General features: G+C 31.8%; 2 protein-coding genes across 5 annotated transcripts; one reads left to right on the top strand and one right to left on the bottom strand.

The window, feature by feature from the left end:
* Window positions 1-93: 93 nt before the first annotated feature.
* Window positions 94-6490, bottom strand: LOC130826212 (ent-kaurene oxidase, chloroplastic). 4 transcript variants are annotated; one of them, XM_057691795.1, is made up of 10 exons: window positions 6365-6484; window positions 6012-6101; window positions 5859-5921; window positions 4522-4682; window positions 2981-3142; window positions 2742-2882; window positions 2391-2645; window positions 1635-1796; window positions 1198-1392; window positions 94-593 (listed from the first exon to the last, which is right to left on the bottom strand). In XM_057691795.1, the coding sequence occupies exons 2-10, from the start codon at window positions 6022-6024 to the stop codon at window positions 276-278; spliced, it is 1470 nt and encodes a 489-aa protein (XP_057547778.1). In that variant the 5' UTR covers window positions 6025-6101; window positions 6365-6484; the 3' UTR covers window positions 94-275. The 4 variants fall into 4 exon arrangements, with proteins under 4 accessions (XP_057547778.1, XP_057547779.1, XP_057547776.1 ...); XM_057691796.1 differs by having other exon boundaries at window positions 6315-6412; XM_057691793.1 differs by having other exon boundaries at window positions 5859-6101; window positions 6365-6490.
* Window positions 6491-10478: 3988 nt separating this feature from the next.
* On the top strand, window positions 10479-15784 carry LOC130826211 (chaperonin CPN60, mitochondrial). The gene is made up of 16 exons (XM_057691791.1): window positions 10479-10733; window positions 10830-10961; window positions 11128-11287; window positions 11987-12162; window positions 12255-12350; window positions 13015-13119; window positions 13237-13323; window positions 13412-13501; window positions 13599-13679; window positions 13762-13830; window positions 13913-13990; window positions 14229-14324; window positions 14425-14628; window positions 15063-15168; window positions 15255-15333; window positions 15441-15784. Exons 1-16 carry the CDS (start codon window positions 10680-10682, stop codon window positions 15544-15546), a joined length of 1719 nt encoding a protein of 572 aa, XP_057547774.1. The 5' UTR covers window positions 10479-10679; the 3' UTR covers window positions 15547-15784.
* Window positions 15785-27134: the final 11350 nt, after the last annotated feature.

Raw genomic sequence — 27134 nt, 5'->3', positions numbered from 1 at the left:
TCGAACTATTAGAAAGGAATCATTTTAGGAGGATAAGGATTGCTTAGATGTGTATATAAAGCGAAAGCTTAAAAGTTCGAATTTGCTCCTAACTTAAGGTAATAGCAGCACATTTGCTCATAACTTAAAGTTCAAATTTCATCCAAAGATAACAATTTGAGATATCACTTGTACAAATTACAAGTACACAAACAGTATAGTAGTATTAGTATTAGTATTAACATACTACTACAAATTATTGGCATGTCTAACTCCACAACAGAGGATACACCTGTTCAAAGTTGACATCGTGTGCGTAAGATGGCATGCAGAGGATGAAGTTTATGTGTGGTGAGGCCGACAGTGTCGATGTCCTCTTCCTGCCCAGCTTCCAGCCTCCATTCAAATTCTTGCACCAGCCGACCAATCGATGTACAAGATATTAACATGGCCTGAAGGGCACCAGCACAAATCCTTTTTCCGGCCCCAAAAGCCATCGTCTTATAAATATCATGCGGGTCATATCTATTATCGAGAAATCTCTCGGGAATCCATTCTTCAGAGTTTTCCCATTGATTACTGTCCCTGTTACATCCATACAGGTTCACTATAATCTGCAATACACATCTGAGTCAGGTAGGATTTGGAGAAAATGAATACCCTTCCATTAGAAGGAATTAAGGGCGAATTAAGATATTAGTACACAGTTGGTCGAACACTCATCTAAACGTGTATAGTTGTACTCATAGTTATTGAATCCCGATCCTGTTCTACGACCCTAAGATTCGTGGGATCCTTCATAGTTTGTGATCCAAAGCATATTAATGCATATTTGTAGGATCACACGATCTTACGATCTAATTCTACCAATTTCGATTTTACCCCCTCAACGATCCTAAGTAGAATCTTGATCCTAACAATCTTGGTTGTACTTAACCAACTCCGTAGTCATTTTTTGTGTCATATGTTACACAATCTAGTATACTAGTATAGGGTGAATCAAATACTCATTTAGTCATCTATACACGTGTACCGAACTACATTGGTTGTTATTTTTTTGTGTTATATGTTACACAATTTAACATTAATAGGAATCAATTGACCGAGGCCACCCGGGCCTGAATTCTCAAAATATTTTATCCTGTGAATAGTTTACTATTATTTACTCTCTCCGACCAAACTGAGCGGCCCGAATAAATTTCAGAAACGGAATCAAACCTCAGTTCCAGCAGGAATGTTGTAGCCTCCGATCTGAGTGTCTTCATGCACATATCGTATAGGAATGATCGGAACAGGGCTGTGCTTCCTTAGAGTTTCATGAAAAACAGCAGACAAGTATGGCAACTGAGACAAGTGATCTTCTGTTATCCTATCAGAACCGCAAACAGTCTGAATTTCTTGATACAGACGATCCTATGAAATAGAAACATGTCCAAAATGAGGATTGGCAATAGATTGAGTATTTAGAGAATCGTGGATTAGCCTAGCCTACTGGTTAAGGACTTTCCCTTTCACCCTTGTAACAGATTTTGAAAGATTAATTCCCTCTCTCCCTTGCCTGTAGAGATTCTTTAACCTATCCTCGAATTCAAAAGTTAAAAAAAGACGGTATTTAACGAAAATATATCAATGTGGGAGCAAGTCATTAATGCAACCTGCCGCGCAGGATCCTTAGCAAGTTCAAACAAGGCCCATTCCGTTGAGATTAATGTGGTATCAGAAGACTCGATGATTGGCTCCCATAGCAGCATAGCTAGTTGATTCTCCGTCATAGTATTAACTTCTGACAGCAAGAAGTCCAGATACGAATTCATTTCCTGTTTCGGGTTAAGGCAAATAGTAAATAACTTGCAGGGATAATGATCAATAATTAGCCAACACAGATAATGTAACACCTCGGCCCAACGGACCGTCAGTGACTACTCATGGAGACTGTAGACTAGTCCCCACAAACCAGCACAAGTCTTTCCAACGCACTTTGGCCTCACTGTGCACCCAGGAAAACTTCCCAAGAGGCCATCCATCCTAAGATTGCTCCCCACCAAGCACGCTTAATTGTGGAGTTCTTAGCAAGTAGACTTCTTAGAAAACAAAATGCACCCTTGTTAATATGAGTAGTCTATCAATCCTTTTTCAAGCTAAATACGAGTTATTACAGATAAGGACAAAGATTTATGGTTCTTTGGTTTCGGATTATAATAGACTATATTAAAATGGCTCATTAAATCATATGCACTTTTTTTATCTATGTGAAGTTGCACGTGATATTTGCTACCAAAGGTCAACGGAAACAACCTCTTTGTCATCACCGACAAGAATAAGGATGCGTACACCTGATTCCCAAACCCACTTACGTGGTAGCTATTTCATGGCGTTGGGGAATGAAATGTTGTAATTTAAGATAGAAGTACCTTTTTGCCTTCATTTTGTTTTTTATGCTCCTTTATTAGTGTCTTCATCACCGCAAATCTGCGGAAGTCCAACTTTCTAATGTTTGCTTCTACCTTATTATTAGGAACCCATTTGAGGTAAGGGAAGAAATCCCTCCAATCAACCTCGATCGCACCCTCCATCATATCCAAAACTAGAATATGGAATATTTCGTTTCTTGTCAAAGTAGTTCCAAGTTCTTCAACATAAAGAGACTGCACGTCTCGTCCAATAGCCTGTGCATATACTTCTCCGCCGTCACTATCAGCCAATCTTAAGATCACATTGCAGAAACATTTCAGGTCTACTCGACATAAAGGAAAGAGGTTTACCTGTTTCAAAGCTAACCCAAAAAGCTCTGACTCAAAAATTTTCCGAAAGTTCACTGCTTGAAGGGGGTTATGCTTGATATGTGCATTAAAGCAGCATACTACATTCTCCAACATGGTTTCACGGATATTTCGGTTGCGTTTCTGTAGTATAGGGATGAAGACAATTTATCAAATAACTTTAGAATCTAACAACGATAGGCCGATTTCAAATCAAAAGAACGGAATAAGTAGTTTAGTACCTGAGCATTTGAACCCAATAGGTAAGTCATTATATATTTCTTCACCGTTTTGTGAAACTCATTATAATCACTAGTTGCAACCATGCATTTATCATAAGTAAGGATTGTCAATGCATTTGACAACTTTCGGGTTGAGATGGAAGAGAAGCGGGTGACCATAGCCTGCAACATAACCAAAATAAGAACTAATGCTTCTTCTAACAGTCTAACTATTATGTCAAGGAACAAACTCAACCAAACGCTTAAACTGAAGGCTAAAGCCCCAGGATATGTTACATACTCTAACACGCCTCCTCACACGAGAGCCCTTTGGGCTTAGAAGTATGGATGCAACACAAGCCTTCCACATATCTGGCACTAAATATTCCACTTTAAATGAGGGGTGATTAAGATTCGAACCCGCAATCTCTTGTCACGTTGGCTTCTAATACTATGTCAAGGAATCAACTCAACCAATAGCTTAAGCTGATGGTTGAGGCCCCAAGATATGTTATATACTCTAACATATTACCATGACTATCACGAAACACACAACAGTAAAAACATGCTTAGCTGGACAGTTTAAATGATTATTTTTAGCTTGATTAAATCCTTCTGCAAGAAAGAACATATGAGGGCTGTATAAATATCTCAGCATATTCATAATGAATTCAATTCTTGGCGTATTATTGATCATTGAGAGCTTGCTTGCTTCATGAGTTGGATTATATACAAGAGTTAAAGCATGACTTTTGAGTAACTTCAAGAGATGTATCCTTTAATTGCTTGTTGCTTGAAGACATAATCTAGTCTGCTACTTATCACTCTTTATGTGTCAGATGTAATTTTAAAAACCATTCAAGAATCGGTCTTTGTTTCAAGATTAGGCATGCAAAAAACTGTAATCGATCTCATCAAGCTAGGGTTTTTCTTCCAATGTTTATAGGAAATCAATACAAACATGCACACTAGTAAAAATCCCTAAGTTACCATTTCATGCTAGGCAACAAAAAGAATCGATGAAATACCAGAGAAGATGGAAAAGAAATTACAACAGTTTTTATCATATTATTTAAAAAGCTGACCCTAATCTTTTAAGATTACAACTCTAACGTTGTTGGGTGTGTTTTTAACATATTCTTTACCAATCAGAAAACAACCTTTACCGAAAATGCCTTCGGTTTTGTATGCATGGGTTCAAAGCATAGTGCAAAAACAAGGCCGCATTGTTGGGCCACATAGAAAAAATGTTTCCATAAAAATCAAACCGATATTTTCTGCGCTGTGAAGGTGTGAAAAAAATTGTGTTTTGGTTCAAGAAAAATGTGAAGAACAAGAAATGCCAAACAACAATATCAGCCACTCAACGCAATGATGAAGAAAATTCATACTTCAAAGTTGATCCAAAAGTTTAACTACTTTGGCACACGTTAAATCGTGCATCACGATTTTTGCTTTACTTTTGTTTTAATGAAGGATTACAAAACTTGTATTGATAATAAGGTGTGTAATGCACTTTTAATTTGTGAAAAAGGGTTTATAAGTAGAAAAGAGAAAAACACCTCTTTGGCAACATTGGAATTGTTGAGCACAATCAAATGTGAAGAGCCAAGCTGAATCGAATAAATTGGACCATAAACCTCTGACCATTTCGTGAAGGTCTTGTACGGCTTCTTCTCTTTCAGTTGAAGCAAATTCCCAAGCAAAGGCAGTCCGGGAACCCCTGCATCAACACAACTCGTTTCAAACTAAATCCTCATAAGCAGTAAAAAAGTGAGTGTATTATCCAAAAATTAAAAGTGTGGTTACGGAAACTTAATGTCTTTCTTAGTTAATCGAATCAGCAACTTCTTTGAGTCGCATATTAGCCCCTACGGCCCGACCAAACAACCCTCCTGGGCCCAAAATGCCATCGCACACATGATCCCAAAACTCGTGTGCTACACAAATGCCAAAAGCCCCTACCTTGCCTCTTCCTCCCATGTCTCACTTATCTATGGTCACTCTAAATAAACACAACCCTTCTTCCATAGTCCATACCTTGCTTCTCGGATGTATGGAAAATGAATATGATGTTACTTTTATTGAAATGGAACATAGGAGTAGGACTTAGTTAGGCTGCTCGGTGTGTGAATGGGTGAGATTTAATCTACTAGACTCTACATGCATATATTTGACTCATAATAGTCATTTATGACGCCCATGTCATTGCCAAAGGTTAATTGTTACAAGGTTTTTAACATTGTGATTAAGAAGATCAACAACTTATGATGATCTTCATTGTTACATAATACAACATTCTATTAACCCAATGTCATTAAATGACTTCCACCTATGGGAGGTTGAGATCGCATGTTTCGGATGTATGCAACCTGAACGTTAACCTTGTGAGTGATAACACAAATGGTCGCGATCGTGGTAACGAAATGATGATGCAGTACTTGTAACGCCCAAATATCAATTGAATAATAAGATATCCCTTGATACGGCCCAAAACGCTACACCTTTACAATGCGGAAAAACATCAATTCGTTTTTTTTGAAAACATTTACAACGCAAATCGATGCGGCAATGCCTTGTTTTTATACTATGTTGATAACAAAGAGGAAATTTCATCAACAACTTCACAAATTAAGAAGTTTGCATGATCGAATGAGTCATTAGACTATTATCCATTATATTCCAAAATCAAAGAACTATAAATCTTTCACCCATCGAAATTGAAAAAAAAAACCACCCATATCATAAGAGTACTTCACAATCTCTATGATATATGCACAAACAAAACTCCAACTAGATCGGTAAACGCAAAATGAGTGAGACAGGGAGTAAAATAAAAAAAAAAAAAAAAAAAAAAAACTGAGAAAGGACTGGAAAAATGAAAGAAAAGAACACTTACTGGGCACAGAAGGAACATCAGAAGAAACAGACATTTTCACCCCTCGGTTAACAAAAGACTTGCCTAACAATATAATGAACACCATTGATGAAACACTAATTATAACAATGGCGGTATTAAAAGGGTTTTCCAGAATTCTCTCAATTTCCATACCCATCATCTCCATTGATAATTTATACTAAAATTTCAAATAAGAAGATTCTAGAAGTTTCCTTCCCCAGCAAAATCACAAGCAGCTTCACCCTGCATAGCCATTCATTCCAAACACAAATATCATTAACCCAGTAAACTTACAGAACAACAAAAAATGATGAAATTTAAATAAATTAACTGAAAACAGAGCAAAGATTATTGATTTTTTAAAAGGAAAAAAAACCCAGAAAGAAATTGGATGAAAAAACTTAAAAGCACAAATTAATTCAATTTAAATTGTAGGGAAAATGTAAATTTTATAACTTTTGTTTGCTTAGCAAAATTTCTGAAATAAAATTGAGAGGAAGACTTACTGTAAGAAACTAATAATAGAGGAAAGGTGTAGAGGAGAAATGATCAGAATTGGACCAAAATTGCATGGAGTGATTGTACAATAAAAAGTAGATTTATTTGAAGTGATCACACATGATATGGTCACTTAATGGCATACTCAATCCATTCCTATAAAATTATCACATTTGTATATTACATAAATGTATAAAATTTATAAAAACCTCAAAATTCATAAGCTAAAAACTTTTAATAATAAATTATTTAATTAAATATGAGACATATTTTACAGTAAGACAGTCTTATATAAAATTTTGTGAAATTACATAATTATAAGAAATGTATTGATAAAAAGTTTAAATAAGTAAATAAAAATAAAAAAATAGTGAGAATAATTATATTCAAAATTATTGTTAAAAAGTAAAATGGAAACTTTTTCGTGTAGGGATCATTTGTCTCAAATGACACTACTCGACACATGCCTTTCAACACTATGTTGCTGTTTGTGTTTTAGAAGTGGCTATTGATGCAGGTCTTTAATTATAATGTATTGGTTAATAAGTTAATTGTTTAAATTAATTATTATGAATATATTATTAATGACGTTTTAGTTGGCTTTTTGTTGGTTTAAAAAATGTTTGCAGTTGGTTAAAAGTCAAAAAAGTTTGATGAGTGGCTTGTGAGTCAGCTTGTTTTGTTATTTTTTATTACTTTTTGACTAGCTTTTTGGCCTTTTTAATAAAAAGCTAATAACTAATACTTAATTAAACCAAATATTTCTCTAAATTGTTGGCTTATTTGGTTACTTTAAAAGCTCAAAAACAATCAATATTTTTAGTTGATCGAACAAATCAATTAAAAAGCAAACAATCAATAACCATTTGTCAAGCATCCGTTTGGCTAGCTTTTTCATTGCTTTTTTACTTATTGACTTACTTATTTACTAACAATTAGTCAATACCCAATACATAATTTTTCCAAACATCCTCTAGTTAGCTTGGCTTATCCAACAAAATTAAAAAAACAAGAAAAATAGTCAGTACTTGTAGCTGGTCAAACAAATCAAGAACCAATAATTATTTGTCAAGCACCCCACTAAATGCACCTTTTTTCATCAACTTTTTTTTCCTAATAATGTGTCATCAACTAACAATTAGTTTTACCAAACGTCTCCATAACAACTGACTTATACTAATAATGTATCAATTAATATATTTCACTGGTCAAACCAATCAATAACTTCAGTCAACAATCATGCATGAACATCATCATACCCAGTGTATCCCGCTCATAGAAAACTATGGTCAGGGTTTAGGGATGAAAGAAAAACGGCAGCTCATATCCATAGAGAAGAGTGTGATCAAAGAGTCTCTCGACTCGAGAAGGATTTTAAAAGAGAGAGATATCTATAACTACCCAAAAACCTACAACTTACAATCCACATTAATTACGAATAATAATCAAACAACTAGAAATACATAAAAAAAAAAAAAAAAAATACGTACAAATGTGAGTTTATTTCTGTATCCACGGTGCACCTATTAAATGTTTGTAATTGCTTTGGAGGTAATTCAATCGTGATGGATAATTATTGTCGTAAGTTGATATGCTTCCAACTATGTGAGTTTATTTCTGCATTTCTTCTATCTTTATAGAAACAACTAAATGTCTATATTCAATTATGTTAAGATAACTTTTTATCATTTTCCACATTCATATATATTTTTATCGTTATGTTTTTCTTTTTGTCGCTATTTTTTTTTTTTGAGTCGTTATCTCATTTAATTATTTATATGTTTAACTTCTCGTTAACATAAATTTTCAATTCATTCAATTAATTATTAATTTGATCTCATTATATCTAAACTATTTAATAACATCAATAATATTAATTTATCATACAATTATAAAAAGGAAAAATACAAGTATGTGTTGACATTGACTTGCATAATTTTCCTTTTCTAATCAAATCAAAATTGAACATCCACATTTTAAACTATTTAAATTTTTAAATTATTATAAATTAAAACAATTTTAATCAATCAATATTTTATATTTGTGTCCACTTTGCACTTATGTTAATAAAAAATTAATTTTTTATATTAAAAAAAAAGAAAAATTAATGATCGATATTTTATATTTGTTTATATTGCATTTACGTTAATTGAAATAAATTGTAACAAAAACTAATATGCATTGCATTTGCGGTAAATATACGTTGAGTTTGTGAGAGAGTTTATAAAGTGATCGACTGCAAAATGAAAATAAAAAAAGTCAATGGATTGATAATGGTGGTGACAAATAAAAAGTTTTTTGATTTATTAGCTAAAACTTTATTGTTTTTAAATTGAACCAATTTTTTTTATCGAACTAAATGTACTTCTACTTTAGGTGCTGTATTTTTTTCTTATTCCACTTCTTGCTTTTTCTTTGTAAAAACTATTTTAAGTGACGAACTTATTTTTGCTAAATTGAGTTAATTTTAACAAAACCAAAGGTATTTCAATTTTACCTGTTTAAATATTGTATAACAAAACCATGAATTTAAGACTAATTTCATTTTAATAATTTTTTTAATATTAAACACAATTTTAAGAAAATGCAAATCTAGTATGAAAAATGTTGTCAAGTAGCTTAGTTGATAAGATTAATAATCTCTTATTTGAAAATGACAACATATACGAATAAACATACTATATCGAAGCAAGTAAGCAACACATTCATCTAGATCTCCGTTGTTAACAGGGTATCAATCAACAACTAACTGATCATGTGGGCTCATGGTCAACCCATGGGCCAACGACCCAAATAATTTAAACCGTCCCACTTAATACAAATTCTTGTGAGAGACTGACTTTTTGAAAAATCATCTCTAATTGAGCTGATCCATAAAAAAAATACAAAGTAAAAGTAAGTATTAAATTATAATGTGTTGGGCCAAAAAGACAATCTCTTAGGAGACTAACTTCCCACTCAATTCAAATTAATTCAATCAATCAAAATTGAACCCATAATAACTTAAATCAAGCCCAAATAACTAAAATTAAGATCAAATAACTAACTTAACCCACAAAGTTCAAATTGGACCGAAAAAGTCAAACAGGGCTAGCTTAAAATTAACCTAATATACGCACACAAATTCTTAAGAGAAACGGTCTCTTTAAGAGACCGTCCTTATTTTGGTCAGCCCATTATCATTTTTAGTTTAATTAAGTTTTAATAGCTAGTCTCATGAGAGACCATCTCTTTGAGAGACGTATCTCAAGCCCAACCCATTAAAGATTTATGTCTATCTACCGTATTCTTAATGTCTACTTACATTATCCTTAATGCCTACTTACCGTATCCTTAATGCCTACTTTTAATATATTAATGTCTACTTACATCATTCTTAATATCTACTTACAATATTTTAAAAAATATATAATGGGCCGGCCCAATTAGAGAGATTTCTTAAAGAGACCGTCTCTCACAAAAATTTTTAAAGTTTTAATGGGTTGGGCTTAAGAGACAGTCTCTTAGAAAATCGACTATATACCCGAGGTAACCCGAGATGAGCCCAACTAAAACAAATCAAAGGAGATGTTTGTTTGAAGTACATGAAATTTGGGACTTTCATTGTTGAAATTGTTAAAATCTAAATTCTCGTGTTGCGATCTCCCATACTATTCAATGCCAATTCTCATATATGTTATAATCAAAATAAACATGACATAAAAATCACTATTATTTCTCTCAACATCGTCATATCTAATGTATCCGACAATAAAGAGATAGACTCTAATACGTAAACTAACTTACTTGGTACTTGGGAGTAAATACTAATGACAATAGGGTTTTAATATCGAATTCCAACTGTAATTCCAATTCTCATGCATCAAACAAACCTAGAGATTAAAAATGTAATAATAAAAATCCTTTCATGCCCGTTAGAAGTGTTCAAATATATATGTCACGATTTATACCCGACTTTAATTCGACTTGAAAATGAGTTTAAAATTATAGAAAAACCAATATATATACAAGACATAATTTTAAACTGACCCAAAATATCTTATTGAAAATCATTAAAAAAAACCCGAATGAACAACTTTAATGTATCAATTAATTCATTTTCTTAATCCTTAAAAAAAGTCAAGTAAAACAAAGCAATAAACCCTAAATAAACCCTAATAAAACATGAACTAGAACCTCCTGTTTCTAGATTCTTCCATCCTCATCTTAAAATTTCCTCCCACTTCACCAAAGTCTCAGCGATTAGCATATCACCATTTCTCCCTGCTTTCTCCTTTAATCCCTTCTTCTTTGTCTCTATCTGTTTCTTCCCTGATCCCAGCCATGTTTCGAGTAGCCGCCGCCCTTGCCAAACAAGCCAGTATCAGCAGCCGTACTGTAAGTTTTGGGCATCCAAACTCCCACATTCTCTTAACTTCAAATTTTTTTGAATCTTTGTTTGTTCTCTTATTTCTATTTTGATTCCTTTTGTAGATTGGTGGTAGATTAAATTGGACCAGAAACTATGCTGCTAAGGAAGTCAGATTTGGTGAAGATGCCCGAAAATCAATGCTTAAGGGTATTGAAGAACTCGCTGATGCTGTTAAAGTCACTATGGGACCTAGAGTGAGTTATTTTCATCTGGGTTTTTCTCCTTCTGGTCGTATTAGATCCATTTCTTAGCTGGGTTGTAGTGTATTTTGGTTATAGATTGATGGGTGTATTTACTAATGTGTTGTTTGTGATTATATACAAATTGAATGTTAATTTGAGTTATTTGGTGTGTTTATAGGGGCGTAATGTGGTGATTGAGCAAAGTTTTGGTGCTCCTAAAGTGACAAAAGATGGTGTGACAGTGGCTAAAAGTATTGAGTTTAAGGATAGATTCAAGAATTTAGGTGCCAGTCTTGTTAAACAAGTTGCCAATTCTACAAATGATGTTGCTGGAGATGGTAAAAACCTGTTCTTTGGGATTTTTGATTTGTTTATGAATTTAAATTTCTATTCTTTTGTATTTTATTGATTAATTTTGGAGTTATTGGAATTGCTAATTTTGTAGCTTCGGTGTTTGTACTGTTATTATTTATTGGGGCAAGAAACTGGAATGTTGTTGTAGTAATGATAGCAGGGAATACAATGTATAGTTAGGAGAATTACTTGACAAAGTTAATGATCATGCTTGTTTTAGTGTATATTTTTCTTCATTAAACTATTTATATCCATTACTACTTAAACTATTAGATGGTAATAGAAGATTATGAAGAAATATAATGTTTTGAGGATGAGACTTAACACATTTCTTAATAATTTACCTTAAAGGGTATTTCCATTAAAACCATCACATTTTAACAACTGAATGGTCGTTAGCGGGAAAATTGATTCTATGGAATCCATACCGATCTTTGTTTTGCTTCTGTCATATGATTTTGTGGTGCCCCATACCCCGCCTTGGGCGGGACTTATTGGGACGATGATGATGATATGCTTTTGTGGTGGTTGATATAATTGATAGTGGAATACATAATACTTGGCTAGAAACGCGCTTGGTAGTAAAAATGAGTTAATTGATGAGAAATTAAACATATATTGTTCCTGTCAAGATGGTTAAGGTTCATGAGTAAAACTAAGAAAATATCTTTGTGGGATTGTAGGAACAACATGTGCTACAGTTCTCACTAGGGCAATATTGATTGAGGGAGTGAGGTCAGTTGGAGTAGGAATGAATGCTATGGACCTTAGAAGAGGTATGACCATGGCCGTTGACGCTGTGGTGACTTACCTGAAGAGCAGAGCTAGGATGATCAGCACCTCTGAGGAGATTGCACAGGTTTGTGATGAAATTTTCTGATGTATCCTATATCCGAATATTTTTAATCATCGATCTGGGTTGACAAATTTTTTTTCTTGAATGTTTTGTAGGTGGGTACCATCTCAGCAAATGGTGAGAGAGAAATTGGGGAGTTGATTGCAAAGGCTATGGAAAAGGTTGGAAAGGAAGGAGTAATCACGATCCAAGTAAGTCACTTTGTCTTCATTGTCTCTCTTTGTAGCTTCGTTGTTAAATTGCTGTCGTTTACTGGAATTAATACCGAGTTGTTCTATTGGAGTATTTTTGCTGCTTTTGTCTTTTGTACTTGTAATACATGAATCATCAAACTTTTGTTTTAATTCAAGGGAAGGTAAAAGTGTATAATATCTGTGGAGTGTACCAAAGAAAAATTTATGTAAACCATAGTGTAAAGACAAGTCCGCATCGCATCTTCTGCATTGTAAAGGTTTTCAAAAACAAAGAACCGATATTACATGCGTTGTAAAGGTGTAAAAAATCCGCGTTTTGGGCCATATCAAGGGATATCTTAAGGTTTTGACCAATATTTAGGCATTATGACATCACTTCCGTTAACGTATCACCGTTCCGTTACCGCATTTTTACAAATATGATGTAAACTTATTTTTTAGGTCCTTATTTCTAGAAGCTTTGTATGGTTTTGCTATTGCATGTTCTTAGAATCACCTTTGGTTTTAATCTATGCTTATATTGACAAATGAAAAAGAACTTTGATTTTAATATGCTTTGAATTGACAAGCTATTGCGTTATTGTTTTCTTTTTATTTTATCCACATGTATATCCTGTGATTTTCAACCGCCAGAAAACTTACAGTTATGTTTCCGCTTTAGGATGGCAAGACATTGTTCAACGAACTTGAAGTTGTTGAGGGTATGAAGCTGGACAGAGGTTACATCTCCCCTTATTTTATTACTAACCAGAAGACCCAAAAATGTGTAAGCGCTGTTTTCATGCAATCTCTTACTTTCGTCTATCCTTGTGGCTTTTTCGAGCCTTTTAAGTTGTAAGTTTCTATCTTCATTGATGTTTTCTTTTATTCCTAATTCCTCCAGGAGTTGGACGACCCACTCATTTTGATTCACGAGAAAAAAATCACCAGTGTCAATGCTATTGTGAAAGCCCTCGAACTGGCCCTGAAGGTATAAAGATCACCATTAATGTATTTCGAGTCTTAACTCGGACAGTCTCTTTTAGAAAGCTTATTAATGAATTGTGTTCTTGCTACAGAGACAAAAACCATTGTTGATTGTCGCTGAAGATATTGACAGTGAGGCCTTAGCTACTCTGATATTGAATAAGATCCGAGCTGGATTACAGGTATATTTTTAGATCAGATTACTAGCTAATATCGTTTCTTTGTACTATTATGTTACATTGGATATGATTGTTTCACGAGTATTTGTTCCCTTGGCAGATATGCGCTGTCAAAGCTCCTGGCTTCGGAGAGAATAGGAAAGCCAATTTACAGGATCTTGCAACCCTTACTGGTGGAACGGTGATAGGCTTATCTTCATGGCTTAAATTTATACGCTTCTGTTTACTTTTCGAAACAAACTAATATACTTTTTGTTGAGCAGGTTATTACTGAGGAACTTGGCATGAACATGGAAAAGCTGGAATTTGATATGCTTGGTTCATGCAAAAAGGTGAGCTTTTGGTATAAATGCGATTGGAAAATAGTTCTCATGTATGCATCCGTCATGTTATTATTATTTTGGTCTTTTGTAGATTACTGTGTCGAAGGACGACACTGTGGTTCTTGATGGTGCGGGTGATAAAAAAGCCATCGAAGAAAGATGTGAGCAGGTACGTTTACCTCACTGTCACATAATTCACTAGTTTCCTTGCAAATCGCGAATAAAAAAAAGCGAATTATGGTCAGTTTTGGGCTATTTTTGGGTCATTTTGAGTAAACCGCGAATCCAAAGAACAAATTAACTGTCGATTCATGTTACACTTGTTTACCTATTCAATTTTAGGCTATATACTTGCACGTCATCATTGTATAACTAATTCTGATTTTTTGAATTATTTGTGAAAACAGATTAGGTCTAGTATTGAAATGAGCACATCCGATTACGACAAAGAGAAGCTAGGAGAGAGGCTTGCTAAGCTGTCTGGTGGAGTAGCTGTCTTGAAGGTTTGAATTGTCGACGTACTCTTGAGTTTTGTCAAATTTGAGAATATGCCATTGCTTTACCTGGTTTTTCTCTTAGATAATTTTCTATTCGTATGTCTAGATTGGAGGAGCTAGTGAAGCTGAAGTTGGTGAAAAAAAGGATCGAGTGACTGATGCTTTAAATGCCACTAAAGCCGCTGTCGAGGAAGGTATTGTACCTGGTGGTGGTGTCGCACTTCTTTACGCTTCAAAAGAATTGGAAAAGCTACCGACAGCCAACTACGATCAGAAGATTGGAGTGCAGATCATACAGGCCGCATTGAAGGTACTTCTTTAACTCAGAATCCTTTATTCATATAAACCTGGTTCAAAACCCATGTTGCCGAGGTTATAGTTCGACTTACGTTGATGTACGGGAGATAATTTTGTGTTACATTTCATGCAAGCATGATCATACTATGTTCCCTTGGATCCTCATTATATGCAAATGAGGTGCTTTTAAGGAAAGGTGGGAATTTGGTAATAAATGAGGAGTGAAATTGGATTGTGTGGATGATATTAAATGAGAGTTGAAATGTGTGGAAGGGATTAAAGAAAGCGGTAGGATTATTTCCAAAAAAGGAAATGACGCAAAATGAACTAGGACATCTTATGCTAAAATAGAAAATGAAGCAAATTAAAAGGGACGGAAGGAGTATGTGAATTGAACCTAAGCCAATTTAGCTAGTATTAACATTGCTGAATTATTTACGCTTGTAGACTCCGGTGTACACAATTGCTTCAAATGCGGGAGTGGAGGGAGCTCTTATTGTTGGCAAACTACTAGAGCAGGATGACCATGATCTTGGCTACGATGCGGCTAAAGGTATTTAAGTTGCTTTCATGCTCCAAGTTCAATTTTGATGAACGGAGAACTGCGTGAATGCGTTTCTAATTGTGTTGATTGAGCAGGTGAATATGTAAATATGGTCAAATCTGGAATCATTGATCCATTGAAAGTTATTAGGACCGCTTTGTCTGATGCCGCCAGGTAAGTTTTTATCTATCTTGCATTCTTGCTCGTTTTACCCTTAACCAATTTCTTAGCTTATGTACTCAAATTTTTACGGGTTTGTTCTACGTTTTGCTTCGATGCAGTGTGTCATCGTTGATGACAACAACTGAAGCCGTAGTGGTCGAGGCACCCAAAGACGAGAAGGATGCCACTGCCGCAATGGGTGGTATGGGCGGAATGGACTACTGAATAAACATATAACATTTTTCTTGAACTTTTGTTCGGTTTTGTTCTTTAGATTAGGAAGAAATTGTGTAAAACATCATAGTCGGAGAGGATATAGTTTGTAGGGAGGCCTCCCGTGCCAAGAAAAATCCCTTTTTTAATCGCATTTGAGAATGAAATGAACATTGATTAATTTCTTTGGATATCACTCGGTGATGGAATGGTGCACTAATAAAAAGCTAGCAATATCAACTGTCGAGCACGTTTTTTTTGATGTGTTAGGCTACTTATTTTGTGGTAATGCATATGGTAATGTTGTTGCCTTGTTGGTAAAGCTGCTTAAAATGCGGGTTTGAACTAAATCGAGCTCTTCCTGGAGGGCTAAGAGTGCGGGTTCATATCTGGGTCTCTGTTTTCTTCTGCTTATTTGTCTTGCTCAGTTCGAGTTTATCCCGAGTTTGGATATGGCCATATGGGTCACTTTCCATTAGAATTTTAGCGTTATGGAACGAGAAACAAGAAACGGTTCTTGCTTTTCTTGTCTGTTGGTGTGCCTCATTTTTTGGCATTGAAGTGCTGGCTAACCTTCTCAAAGGTCTCAATTCTAGGCTCCTCCTTCCAAGTTTTGGGCATAAATTATGTTTTTTTAGCACATAGAAGTCTTTAATTTACTTCTTTGGGCTTAGGTTCCCGACCTTACTTTTAATCGATTCGACCGTAAAAATTGACTGGATGTCCTATTTAAGGAGAACTGGATGTCCTATTTAAGGAGAACAACAAGATCTTTAACACCGGGTTGTCGTGTTCTTTTTTTTTTTTTTTTTTGTCTTATTGTATGAATAGAATGTTCAGAGATATACGGTTTTATATTATCTCCAATTTTTATTTATTCACTAAAAAAATTATAAGCATAGGTGAATTTAGGATGCTAATAAGATGGGTTGGTTAAAGAAAATTTTAGTATGTGAATTGCATGAACAAGATTGTTGATTTTTGTGTTATCTGCTAATGATACTAGGTTTTTAGTTTAATTTAAAGGGTCTATTTGACAAATAGCTGGTTGTAGCTGTTAGTTTCTTTGGTCAATTGAAAGTATTAACTTGATAAACCAACTATTTAAGCTATTATGAAGTTGTTCATTGTCACTTTTTTGTATTAGATTAGAAACGAAGCAGGTAAAAAGACAATATAAAGCTACCTCAATTAGCTATTTAGTTTCAATTTAAAAGTCAAATTTTCAGTTGGATTAAAAAACGTCTATTAAATATTTTTTTTTAGCTATTTGAGCAACTAAAAATCAAATATACTTAAAAATGACTCAAATTATAATGTAGATAGATTCCGTTCTAAATTTTCCTTTAGCTTCAAGTTAGTAAAGAACCAAGTAAAACCTTAATTTTGGGTATATAAAGCAATAACGTTTATAATTCCCTCCCACTTCACCAAACCCTAAACTAATGAATCCAAGCCTAACCTATATTCAAAAAGACAAGATATAATTATATAATTATAGGACACCTAATACTCCATTTCACCATTATTATGTCAACAAAATTCCAACTACATAACGATTACCATGACGAAAACACGAAAGCTTATTAATAAATTCAAAATTATAAAATTTATTTATCCGCGGGTCTAATTTCAGTTGGAGAATAAGTATAATTATATATTTTTAAGACATTGATAAATATTCCAACTACATAAGAGTAGCTTTAATAATTACAAATTTTTGTATGAAACCGTTTCACTATGAGACACTTCCCAAACTTGGATTGAACAACTCAATTAATACAAATTATTAATATATGAACTCCTTGTTATAAGTTCGTCTCATCGAGAAACAGTCTCTCATAAGAGTAACTCAACAATTGTCATGACGAGAACACGAAAGCATATTAACAAATTCAAAACAATAAAATTTTGTAACCTAAAATTATATTAACCAGTAAAAAATTAAGTTTTATTTCATTTGAAACACAAGTACTAATTTTTAAAAAATGTTCTTTATTCAATTTTCACATTATTATCTCATTCTCTTGGCTTACTATAATTAAATTAAGTTGTTAGTTAATTTGTATGATTAGGGTTGCTTAATTAGCTTTACAGCTGTCGTTGCGGCCTCCACGCGGCTAATTTAGAATGAGTCATCTTAGGAAAGTTGACAGCTCATCAAATTCCCTTACTAATCATAATAATTAGCTGCAATTATAAGAAACTTATCGAACTTTTATGTAGCTTCATCTTTTTGTAGGTTTTGCTTGATATGAAGTTAGGCCCTTGTTTTGATTTTGAGATTTGTTTCAACCTACCATTTTATTTGATTTTTGGTTGATGATACTAAATCTATTATATATGTCTGTTTAGTTGTCGGTAATAAATAATGTAATTGGTAATAAAAAAAATAGTGTAATTTGATAGAAAAATTTCTTAACAAATTTAATGTTCATGATTGCTATACACCACTCATTTTATTTTTTCACTAGTGCCAGTTCTGAATAGTCGACCGCCTAGAGCCCCTAAAAATAAAAAGCCTCAAATATGAAATGGTGCTATTTAGATCAAATTTTGAATAATGCTTTTTAAGTGATTTGTTTGTAACCTTTTTTATAGTTGAAGTAATTTTAGAATATAATGTTATGATACATTTTGTCTTAAATTATTTTTCTAGAAGTGAAAAAAAGAATTATTTTTTATATAATGAAGGGCGTCATCTTAAAAGACATTGCAAAACTAAATAGGACCGCCAAAATCTTTGCTCCGCCATATTTTAATTTTCACAAATTTCATTTCAATATATTACTAGTTTTTTGGATTTAAAGTAGGCTAATGAAAGAAAATAACTAGGTGAGATTCGATTTCAGGACCTTGCCTGGAAAAGGCGGTATTTGCTCTAATTAAGGCAAGATTGGATTCTCCAACGTATTATGACTATTTAAAAAGGTGATATCAAGTGGTAATTGAAATTTATAATCAAAAAAACTTTTTATAATATAAATTTAATTTAAATATTTGTATTTGTTATAATAATATAACAGACAATAATTTATTATATAATTATATAAAACATATATGTAAAAAATTACCATAAATCAAAAAATTTTTATCAAATTAATTATCGTTAAGCTATATTATATTTATGAAATCATCCAAGTAAGTCAAGAAATGCCTCGTCAATGGTTTTTATTAAATTAGATTATAGTTACTATTCCCTCTGTTCCTTTTTTTTTGTCTACTACCTTTTGCACCTATTTTTTAGCAAATTTATGCCTTAATATTTCTAAGTACGCATCATAAAAAATTATAAAAATTATATATTTAAAAATTTTACATCAAGACAAATCTAACAAGATCTAATGTGAAAATATTTTATCTTTAATATATATATTCCAAAAATCTAATTTATTTTTCTCTCTCTTAAAGTGGACAAACAAAAAGGAACAGAGGGAATACAATTTTAACATGCAATAGAATACTTTGTTTATTATAAAAAATTATTCTTCTTTCTATGATCCCATATTAAAAAATTTTAGATTTTTCATCAATATATTATATTTTAATCTAAATTGTAGATTTTTATCATATATGATTATAAAACATTTTTAATAGAATAATAAAATATATAAACTAAATATAAAATACAATATAAATTTTGAGCTTAAGACTTAAGATTGTGTATATTAAAAAAGAAAGTTAAATTATTTTATTTTTGTCTTTTTATGCTTGGGTCATTTCATAATGAATCAAACTTTATTTTTATTTAAGATTTGAGACAAAAAAAATTATAGATTTATACAAGGAAATACATTTATAGTCAATCAAAAAATATTATATGTTTTAATGAGCTAATTATTTCATTAAATATCAAGTCAATTATCAAAAGTTTCTATGTCATCAATAGAAAAAAAGGCGGAAAAAATTTTAATGAGAACATGACACGTGTCCCAAGTCGTTTCTTAATTAGTATATTTTATTGATTATTGATGATTATTGATTGATTGATTGATTATTGATAAATAAATATCTGTATTTGTTATAATAATATAATTGACAAAGCAAAGAAATAATTTATTATACAATTATATTAAAACATATATGTGAAAAGATAGTCAAAAAATTACCATCAATCAATAAGTTTTATCAAATTGATTATCGTTAAACTATATTATATTGATAAAATTACACAATTAAGTCAAGAAATGTCCGTCGGTAGTTTTTATTAAATTGAATTATAATTACTACAATTTTAACATGCTGTAGAATACATTATTTATTATAAAAAATATTCTTTTTTCTATGATCTCATCATTGAAATATTTCAGATGTGCTATCAATATATTATATTTTAATCTAATTTGCAGATTTTTATCATATATAATTATAAAACATTTTTAAAAGAATAATAAAATATGTAAGCTGAATATAAAATATAATATAAATTTTGAGCTTCAAACTTAAGATTGTGAATATAAATATAATAGAAAATTAAATGCAATAATAGATACGTATGAATAAAAGTCTTATGAAAACTTCATTAAGGTACGGAGGGAGTAGTTTATATGCTCGTGTAATGCACGAATATATAATGTGTGTAGATACATGTGAAAAAATGGAATAATAGATATAAACTAATCATAACAATATGATTGTGATAAATTTAAAAAATGAAGATATTAAAAATTCACAGTTATTTAAATAATACCAATTTATATGAGAAACAAATTAGTTTTAATTTTCTTTAAAAAACTTTATATATTTATCATAATAAAATTATTTAATTATCTTATCTTAAATAAATACATGTTAATATGCTATAGCAGTTTATATCCTTTTATTATGTAATTTGCTCTATTTAAATTAAACATAGTTAATTAGATATTTGATTTTATTTTTTTTTTAATTGGATTGGTAGAAGTTAACATTATTGTGTAAAAATAACTTGCCAAATAATTAAAATATAGCAAATCTCAACAATATAAAGGAAGTGTCACTTGTAATTTTTCAATGTTTTTAATAGATAGTATGATTCCTAAATATTTCTAGTTGATTAATTGTCTTTACCTGATTTCCTTGCAAGAAATATTTTTCAAGGCGTAATTTTCAATTGACTTGAACATGAAAACATCAGAAAACCTTTTTCAAAATCGCTACGAATCAATTACATTTCTTAAATGTCTTTTCTTGCAAAAACTCATTCTAAATTTGAAGATCATCAAGAACACAAATACAAATTCATTCATTTTTAACTCTCCAAATTCCCAATATCTAAATGCAACTAATTATAACACAAAATTATACATCAATTAATATATTTAATACTTAATATTTTCTTTTTAATTTGTTTATATTTCTAAATATACTCCTACTACGATTAACATTTTTGAATATTTGAGAATTTATTTGGAATAAAAAAAGTTCGTTCACCATCTTTTTGAGTGTATGATAACACGCACAAATAAGGTCACCAAATTCTAGCACCTTGTCCCAAACTTTTGGAGCGTTACTTTCTCAAATACTATTTCTCGATTAGCACCATCAAACTTTTTGGATAAAAATTAGTGAAAATAACAATTAATTTAAAAAATAAGATAGAAAATAAATTGATGATAAAAATGAGTAGTTAGAATGGAAAAGTAAAATAAATTTGTGGATGAATTTTTTTTTTGAATCACAAGTTAAGCCATGAAAAGGGAAAAACTAGCTGAGAATTGATCCCATGATCCTATTTGAGAAAGGCGATACTTGCTCCAATTGAGGTAAAATTCAGTGGCGAATTCAGCATGACGCCACTGAAGTCAATTGACATCACATAAATCCAAAATAAAATCAAATATTATGTGGAAATATACGCTAGATGAATTGGTTAGCGTATCGCTTTCCACATACGTGATCAGGGATCAAAATTAGTAGATGCATTTTACTCAAATTGACATTACTCATTTTTTTCTAAATCCACTACTGAATTAAAACTCAATTCTCAAATTTGTTGAAGAGATTTAAAAAAGAATGTACTATCATTGCTAAAATAAAAATTGCAAAATCAACAAATGAAAAATAATGTTAATTAAAAAGGACAGGTGTAATATACAAGAATCAACTAGAATGTTAAAGATTTCACAACAACGTTCATGTATTCTTATTCTTAATTATTATTATTATTATTATTATTATTACAATTTTATTTGTATTAAAAAATAACCTCGAGCACCGCTAATATAGCAACGGTTAGTAAAAGCAAGATGGACACTCCTAATTTTGTCTAGATTTGTTTGGCTTTTATAAAAAATAATTATTTTTTTGGTTAACGAAACTTCGCAAGTAACATTTGCCGAGTCCCACGTAATTTGGCGTGCTATGTTCTATGCTTGATTTAGAATTTTCAACTTCACACGTTGTTGCATGATAAAAAAATTTAATATGGTATCAGAGTAAATGTAATTAAAATAATAATTGAAATTTATTTACATTTTATTTTAATTGAAATATTTAACAGAATGTATAAAGAGAACATATTGCATTTATACTTCTAGTCTTTTCAGTTGATTCTTTGAAAATTATACTCCCTTAAATTCCCACTAATTGTCATATTTGATTTTTGACTATTTATTGATTACTCTAAATTTATATTTTATTTTTAATTTAAAATATCAAAATATTGTCAAATGAGATATTTTTTTTATTCCTTTCAATGTAAATTTTATTAATATAAATTTTATAATTTATAATTTTATATAATTAGAGATATCTAAGATTGAATTAGTGTATTAAATAGAGTATAATGACTAAATGAGACCATTGATGTAGATTGCATGAAGTACTATTGAAATATATTAAATAATTATTACATGATGGTTACTTTCTGTGTAAAAGTGCATGCTAATAAGAGACATTATGGGAATCTTGTAGACTAAGGTGACGACTAATGATAGAGTATTCTAATTAACAAAACGACGACGTTCACGCAATTGTGCCTCACTAGTCACTAAAGTGATTCTTTTCCTTCCAATTGTGCATTTGTGCTAAATACATACTACAAAAAATGTACAATTAGTTTAGGAATCAATTATAATTTAGATACATAAAACCTAAAATTAAACCTACATAAGAAACAAAAGCATATAATAAATAACTAATGCTACGATACTTTTTATCATGAGGAGAATAAAAATAGACCACTCGAATTATGAGTATTTTTATCTTGTCTTATAAACACTATTCTATATGAACACGAGAGTAAAATATTATTTTTTAATAAAGGTAGAGTGAAATTCTTGGTTCATCCAATTTAATATAGACTTAATATATACTCCCTCCTATTCAGCTGAACTGTCCCATTTCCTTTTATGGTCAAGTCAGCTTAAATGTCCCATTTTTATTTTTGGCATGAATTTTTGACTATTATACCCTTAGTACTTTATCCTATTTTCAATTATACCCTTTATTACCCTTACTAATTTTCCCTCCCTTATAATTAATCAACATAATTAAATCTTAATTAATCCCACCCATTTACACTCCTTCCCTTTATAATCCTAAAACCCTACCCATTCCCCATTTGATATTCTGCCGTTTCTCTTAATCCTCCATTGAAACCTTCACCTTCTTCCTTATCGTGCTTCTTGTTCTTCTCTGAAAACCCTACCCATTCCCCATTTGATATTCTGCCGTTTCTCTTAATCTTCCATTGAAAGCTTCACCTTCTTCCTTATCGTGTTTCTTGTTCTTCTCTGAAAACCCTAAATCATGGCAAACTCCAGTTCGCCATTTAAATCCCCCCTGAAGAATCCTAACTCGAAAATCGACTCACCCATGAAAAACCCTAAGTCGCATACTTCTTTACTTCTGAGAATCCCCAAATCTCCTTACAAATCGCCTTCTAAGATAGACTTTAAGGGGTTCGATGATGGAAACCCTAGATCTGGACTGAAATCGTTTGAGGAAGAGTCTTATGATTACAATGATGACTCAACTTCTGTTGAGACTGATCCTAAGTGGGGAAGAGAACTTGACTCTGAAGGTGAACCCATTTACACACCTGAGCCTGATATGTATCCTGATCGTGAATATTCTTCTATTGATGCTGTTTTTTCGAATACTGATTGTGAAGAAGAAGATTGGCTTGATAAGCTTGGTCCTTTCTCAAGTGAGTTTCTGTTTGTGTTGGTGCATGTTCATTTTGACTGATGATGATTTTTAAGTTAAACGTTTTTTTATGCATTTAATTTCATTGCTCTGTGATCTCAAAGTGAGAGCAGTTTTAGCCACCAAAAAATCGAACAAAGGGGGTTTGGATTGTTTTCCAACGTTTACTGCACAAAGATGTTCGATTTTATACTAAATGATTTCAAAAAAAAAAAAAAGAACTTTACCTGAGAGTTCTAAAACAACCAATTTTTTTCATTAATGTATATTTGAATAAAAATGTTTCATTGAAAACAACATACAATGTTTGTTGTTTGCTTCTGAAACATTCCATGTTAAAGATCCCAAAAATATGTCCAAATTGAAAAGGAATTTACATTTGGTTAATGAAGCTGTGCTGGTTATGCTTGTGTTTGATTCTGTGCTTCAGTGCTGTTGTTGCTTCTGTGCTGTTGTTGCTTCTGTCCTGTTGTTGCTTTCTTCTGTGTCCCAAAAATTGTTGTTGGTTGCTGTTTTTTTGCTTAAACGAAGGTTGCTGTTGCAACTGTTGAAATTTGATGACTTTGGTTGTTGGTTACTTCTGACATTTCTTCATTCAAATCCCCTTCTTCATATCCCCCTGCATACCCAATGACTTCCACAAGCTGATTCATTTTTTCATTACTTAGCTTTGTGAATAAATATTGAAGTGAATCCACAACCAATTGTTTGTCAATAGTGAGGTAATCTGGTAAAGTCCCTTCCCTTGCTGCCTTTGTTTTGTTCATGTGAGGAATGTGATAGTCAAACCCCCCCTGTTTTTTCATGACCTCTATCATACAAGCTTGTAAAGTTATGAAAACAAACCTTAAACATTGTGGACTCAGATTTTGAAATGCATTATTCACAGCCTTAACCAACTCTTTAACATTGTAAGCTGATTTTTGATATTGCAAAGCTTGAATTGATCTAAAAAAACCTAAATCTAGCACATTCATGTCAGGGGAATTTGGAGGTTGTTGCACTAATTGTATATTAAATCCATCTTTCATTGCCTCTTCTAAAAACCCTCTGTCATTGTGTGCTATATGAGGTTTGGCATTGTCTTGTTGAATGTAAATACGCTTGGATAATTCAGCAGGCCATTTTGCCCTAATGGTTGGCAGCACATTAGTGATAAGCATTTCTCTAATGTGCTCTTTTGTGATTGACTGTATTGGCTTAGTTTCCATCTCCCCCCTTTTCCTGTTCTTTGAGCTTCTTTTTGCTGGCTCCTGTGTAATAAATGGCCAAATGCCTATCTTTCCATCAAAAAAAACATCACCTTCAGTTGTAAATATAGGCTTTGTTACAGCACACATAAACATTATTTTTGGTATGAACCTTTTTGATTGACATTCTCTATGTGGTTCTACTTCACCCGGAGCTAGATAATAACTTTGTGTCTCTCGGGTTAGATAGAAATGTTTTTCATCTATGTGAACAACGTTAGTAAATGGCTTAAACTTGAACTGATCATTTTGTTCATTGTATTCACATTTAGATAATGCAAAGCTTAACCTGTGTAACTTGTTGTTTTCATTCAAAGCTGGTTTGATTGCGTTTGTGTGCCTTCTTATTACTTTGTTCCTCTTCCACCTACACACCGTTGATTGTGACACTTCCATTTGCTTTGCTACTGAATGCTGTGTACCCTTGAGTTCATATTTGATTGCCTTAAATTTTTCTTCATCAAACTTTATTTTGTTTGCTGCTTCTTTCCCCCATCTCTTGCTGTTGAGGTTAATGATTGTGGTATTGGTTGTCATCTGCTTCTTGACATCATTCCACAATCGTGTAATTGTTTTCCTACAAACCTCAAACTCAATCGCAAGTGCGTTGATTGTGCCTAGTGCTGGTTTGCCCTTCTTATTTAATGCAGACAGTAGCTTCTGCATTATGCTTTCTCTTTGTTGTGTAGTTAATTGTTTTGTAGGAGCCATTGTTTTAGTTGATTGTGTAATAAATGAGCTTTGTCATTGTCTATTTATGCTTTCTGTTTTGTAATGTTATGATTGATTTTTTCTTCTTGTTGCACATTTCATTTTTGGCGCCACACTTTCTGTTTTCTCAAATTTTGGCTGTGTGCTTTGGGAATTTTCTTGAATTGTTGGCGGCAGTTTCTGAATATGTATTCAATTCCTTCTTTTTGGACATTTTCATTTTGGGTTTCAAAATAATGTGGGTACTATGATGATATTTTCCATTTTGAAAAATTGGTTGTTTATAAATTGGAGGCTATTTAAGAAATTATTAATGCATTTTTTTGGGTAATTTGGAAAATCTGAAGTCAATGATCGCAAAAAAATTCGCACTCACATGATCAGTAACGACTGCAACTACACCGAAGCTGTTGAAGAATTGAGAAGGCTCTCCGAGATACCGTAATTGATGTTTTTAATTTTTAGTACTCTTGACAAACTTATGTAATTTTCAAAAATTATTGTAAACGTAATTGTGGCGCAATTTAGGACTTAATTATGTAATTTAGGACTTAATTAAATTATCGATGTAATTGTGGCGCAAAAAAATTTCAAACTTTTGGTGCCAAAAAAAATCAGCTTTTAATTTGGTGGGAATCATTAATTCCTTAATCTTTACAATTAAAAACCCATAATACTACTCTCTCTCCTCTCTTAGGGTCCCATTTTAACTTTTCTTAAAATCCGTGAAAAGTCAAATGGGACATCTCACCTGAATAGGAGGGAGTAATATATTTTTGTTCACGACTTGTTAACCACCTCTAGACTAGCGTCCATTAAGCCCTTAACATACACTTCCTAACATATACTCCACTTTATTTCTTAAGCCTAAGATAATACTCCCTCCGTTTTATTTTAAATGTTCTATTTGATTTTTCCACGTTTGCTAATATACTAATTCAATACTTAATAGCGATAATTAAGTATAATTAAAAGGAAAAATTACCTAAAATAATCCAACCTTTTTATGATTTTCCTGCAATAATCCCACCTATTGATTAACCATGAATAATCCCAACTTTAAAGGTATTTGCCTAGAGTAAACTTGGGTAATCGATGACCTGCAATAGTAGATAATTGACAAAAAACGTAAACTGAAAATTAATTTAAAAATTTTAATGAAAAATTTTTAAAATTTACATAAAAATTATGAAAAAAAAAAAATCATAAATTTTTTAAAATATTTTTTAATATTTTTTTTGATATTTTATTTTAATTCATCTTTTTATTAAAAAAAAACTTGTTATAGCAAGTCATCTGGTTACTAGGTTTACTTTAGGAAAATACCTCAAAGTTTTATGATTATTCATGGTTAATCAATATATGGGATTATTACAGGAAAATCATAAAAAAGTTGTATTATTTTAGGTAATTTTTCCTAATTAAAAATTATAAAAACTAGATATTAATAAACCTTATATTAATACAAATCAAACAAAATAGTAATTGATGGATAGTAACCAAAAATAA

The sequence above is a fragment of the Amaranthus tricolor genome, chromosome 10 (genome assembly GCF_026212465.1).
Source record: "Amaranthus tricolor cultivar Red isolate AtriRed21 chromosome 10, ASM2621246v1, whole genome shotgun sequence".
In the NCBI taxonomy this organism is placed as follows: Eukaryota; Viridiplantae; Streptophyta; class Magnoliopsida; order Caryophyllales; family Amaranthaceae; genus Amaranthus; species Amaranthus tricolor.
This window is presented reverse-complemented; position numbering and strand designations above follow the sequence as displayed.

What these genes read in the sequence shown, in the direction of transcription:
- LOC130826212 (XM_057691793.1), bottom strand. Translation starts at nt 6,024, where the DNA reads ATGGAGATGATGGGTATGGAAATTGAGAGAATTCTGGAAAACCCTTTT. An exon ending in ATTCCAATGTTGCCAAAGAG is followed by an intron (nt 3,143 to 4,521) that starts GTGTTTTTCTCT and finishes GTTATGTTGCAG; the next exon opens with GCTATGGTCACCCGCTTCTC. An exon ending in TATTGGGTTCAAATGCTCAG is followed by an intron (nt 2,883 to 2,980) that starts GTACTAAACTAC and finishes CCTATACTACAG; the next exon opens with AAACGCAACCGAAATATCCG.
- LOC130826211 (XM_057691791.1), top strand. Translation starts at nt 10,680, where the DNA reads ATGTTTCGAGTAGCCGCCGCCCTTGCCAAACAAGCCAGTATCAGCAGC. An exon ending in TGCTTGGTTCATGCAAAAAG is followed by an intron (nt 13,831 to 13,912) that starts GTGAGCTTTTGG and finishes GGTCTTTTGTAG; the next exon opens with ATTACTGTGTCGAAGGACGA. An exon ending in TCATACAGGCCGCATTGAAG is followed by an intron (nt 14,629 to 15,062) that starts GTACTTCTTTAA and finishes TTACGCTTGTAG; the next exon opens with ACTCCGGTGTACACAATTGC.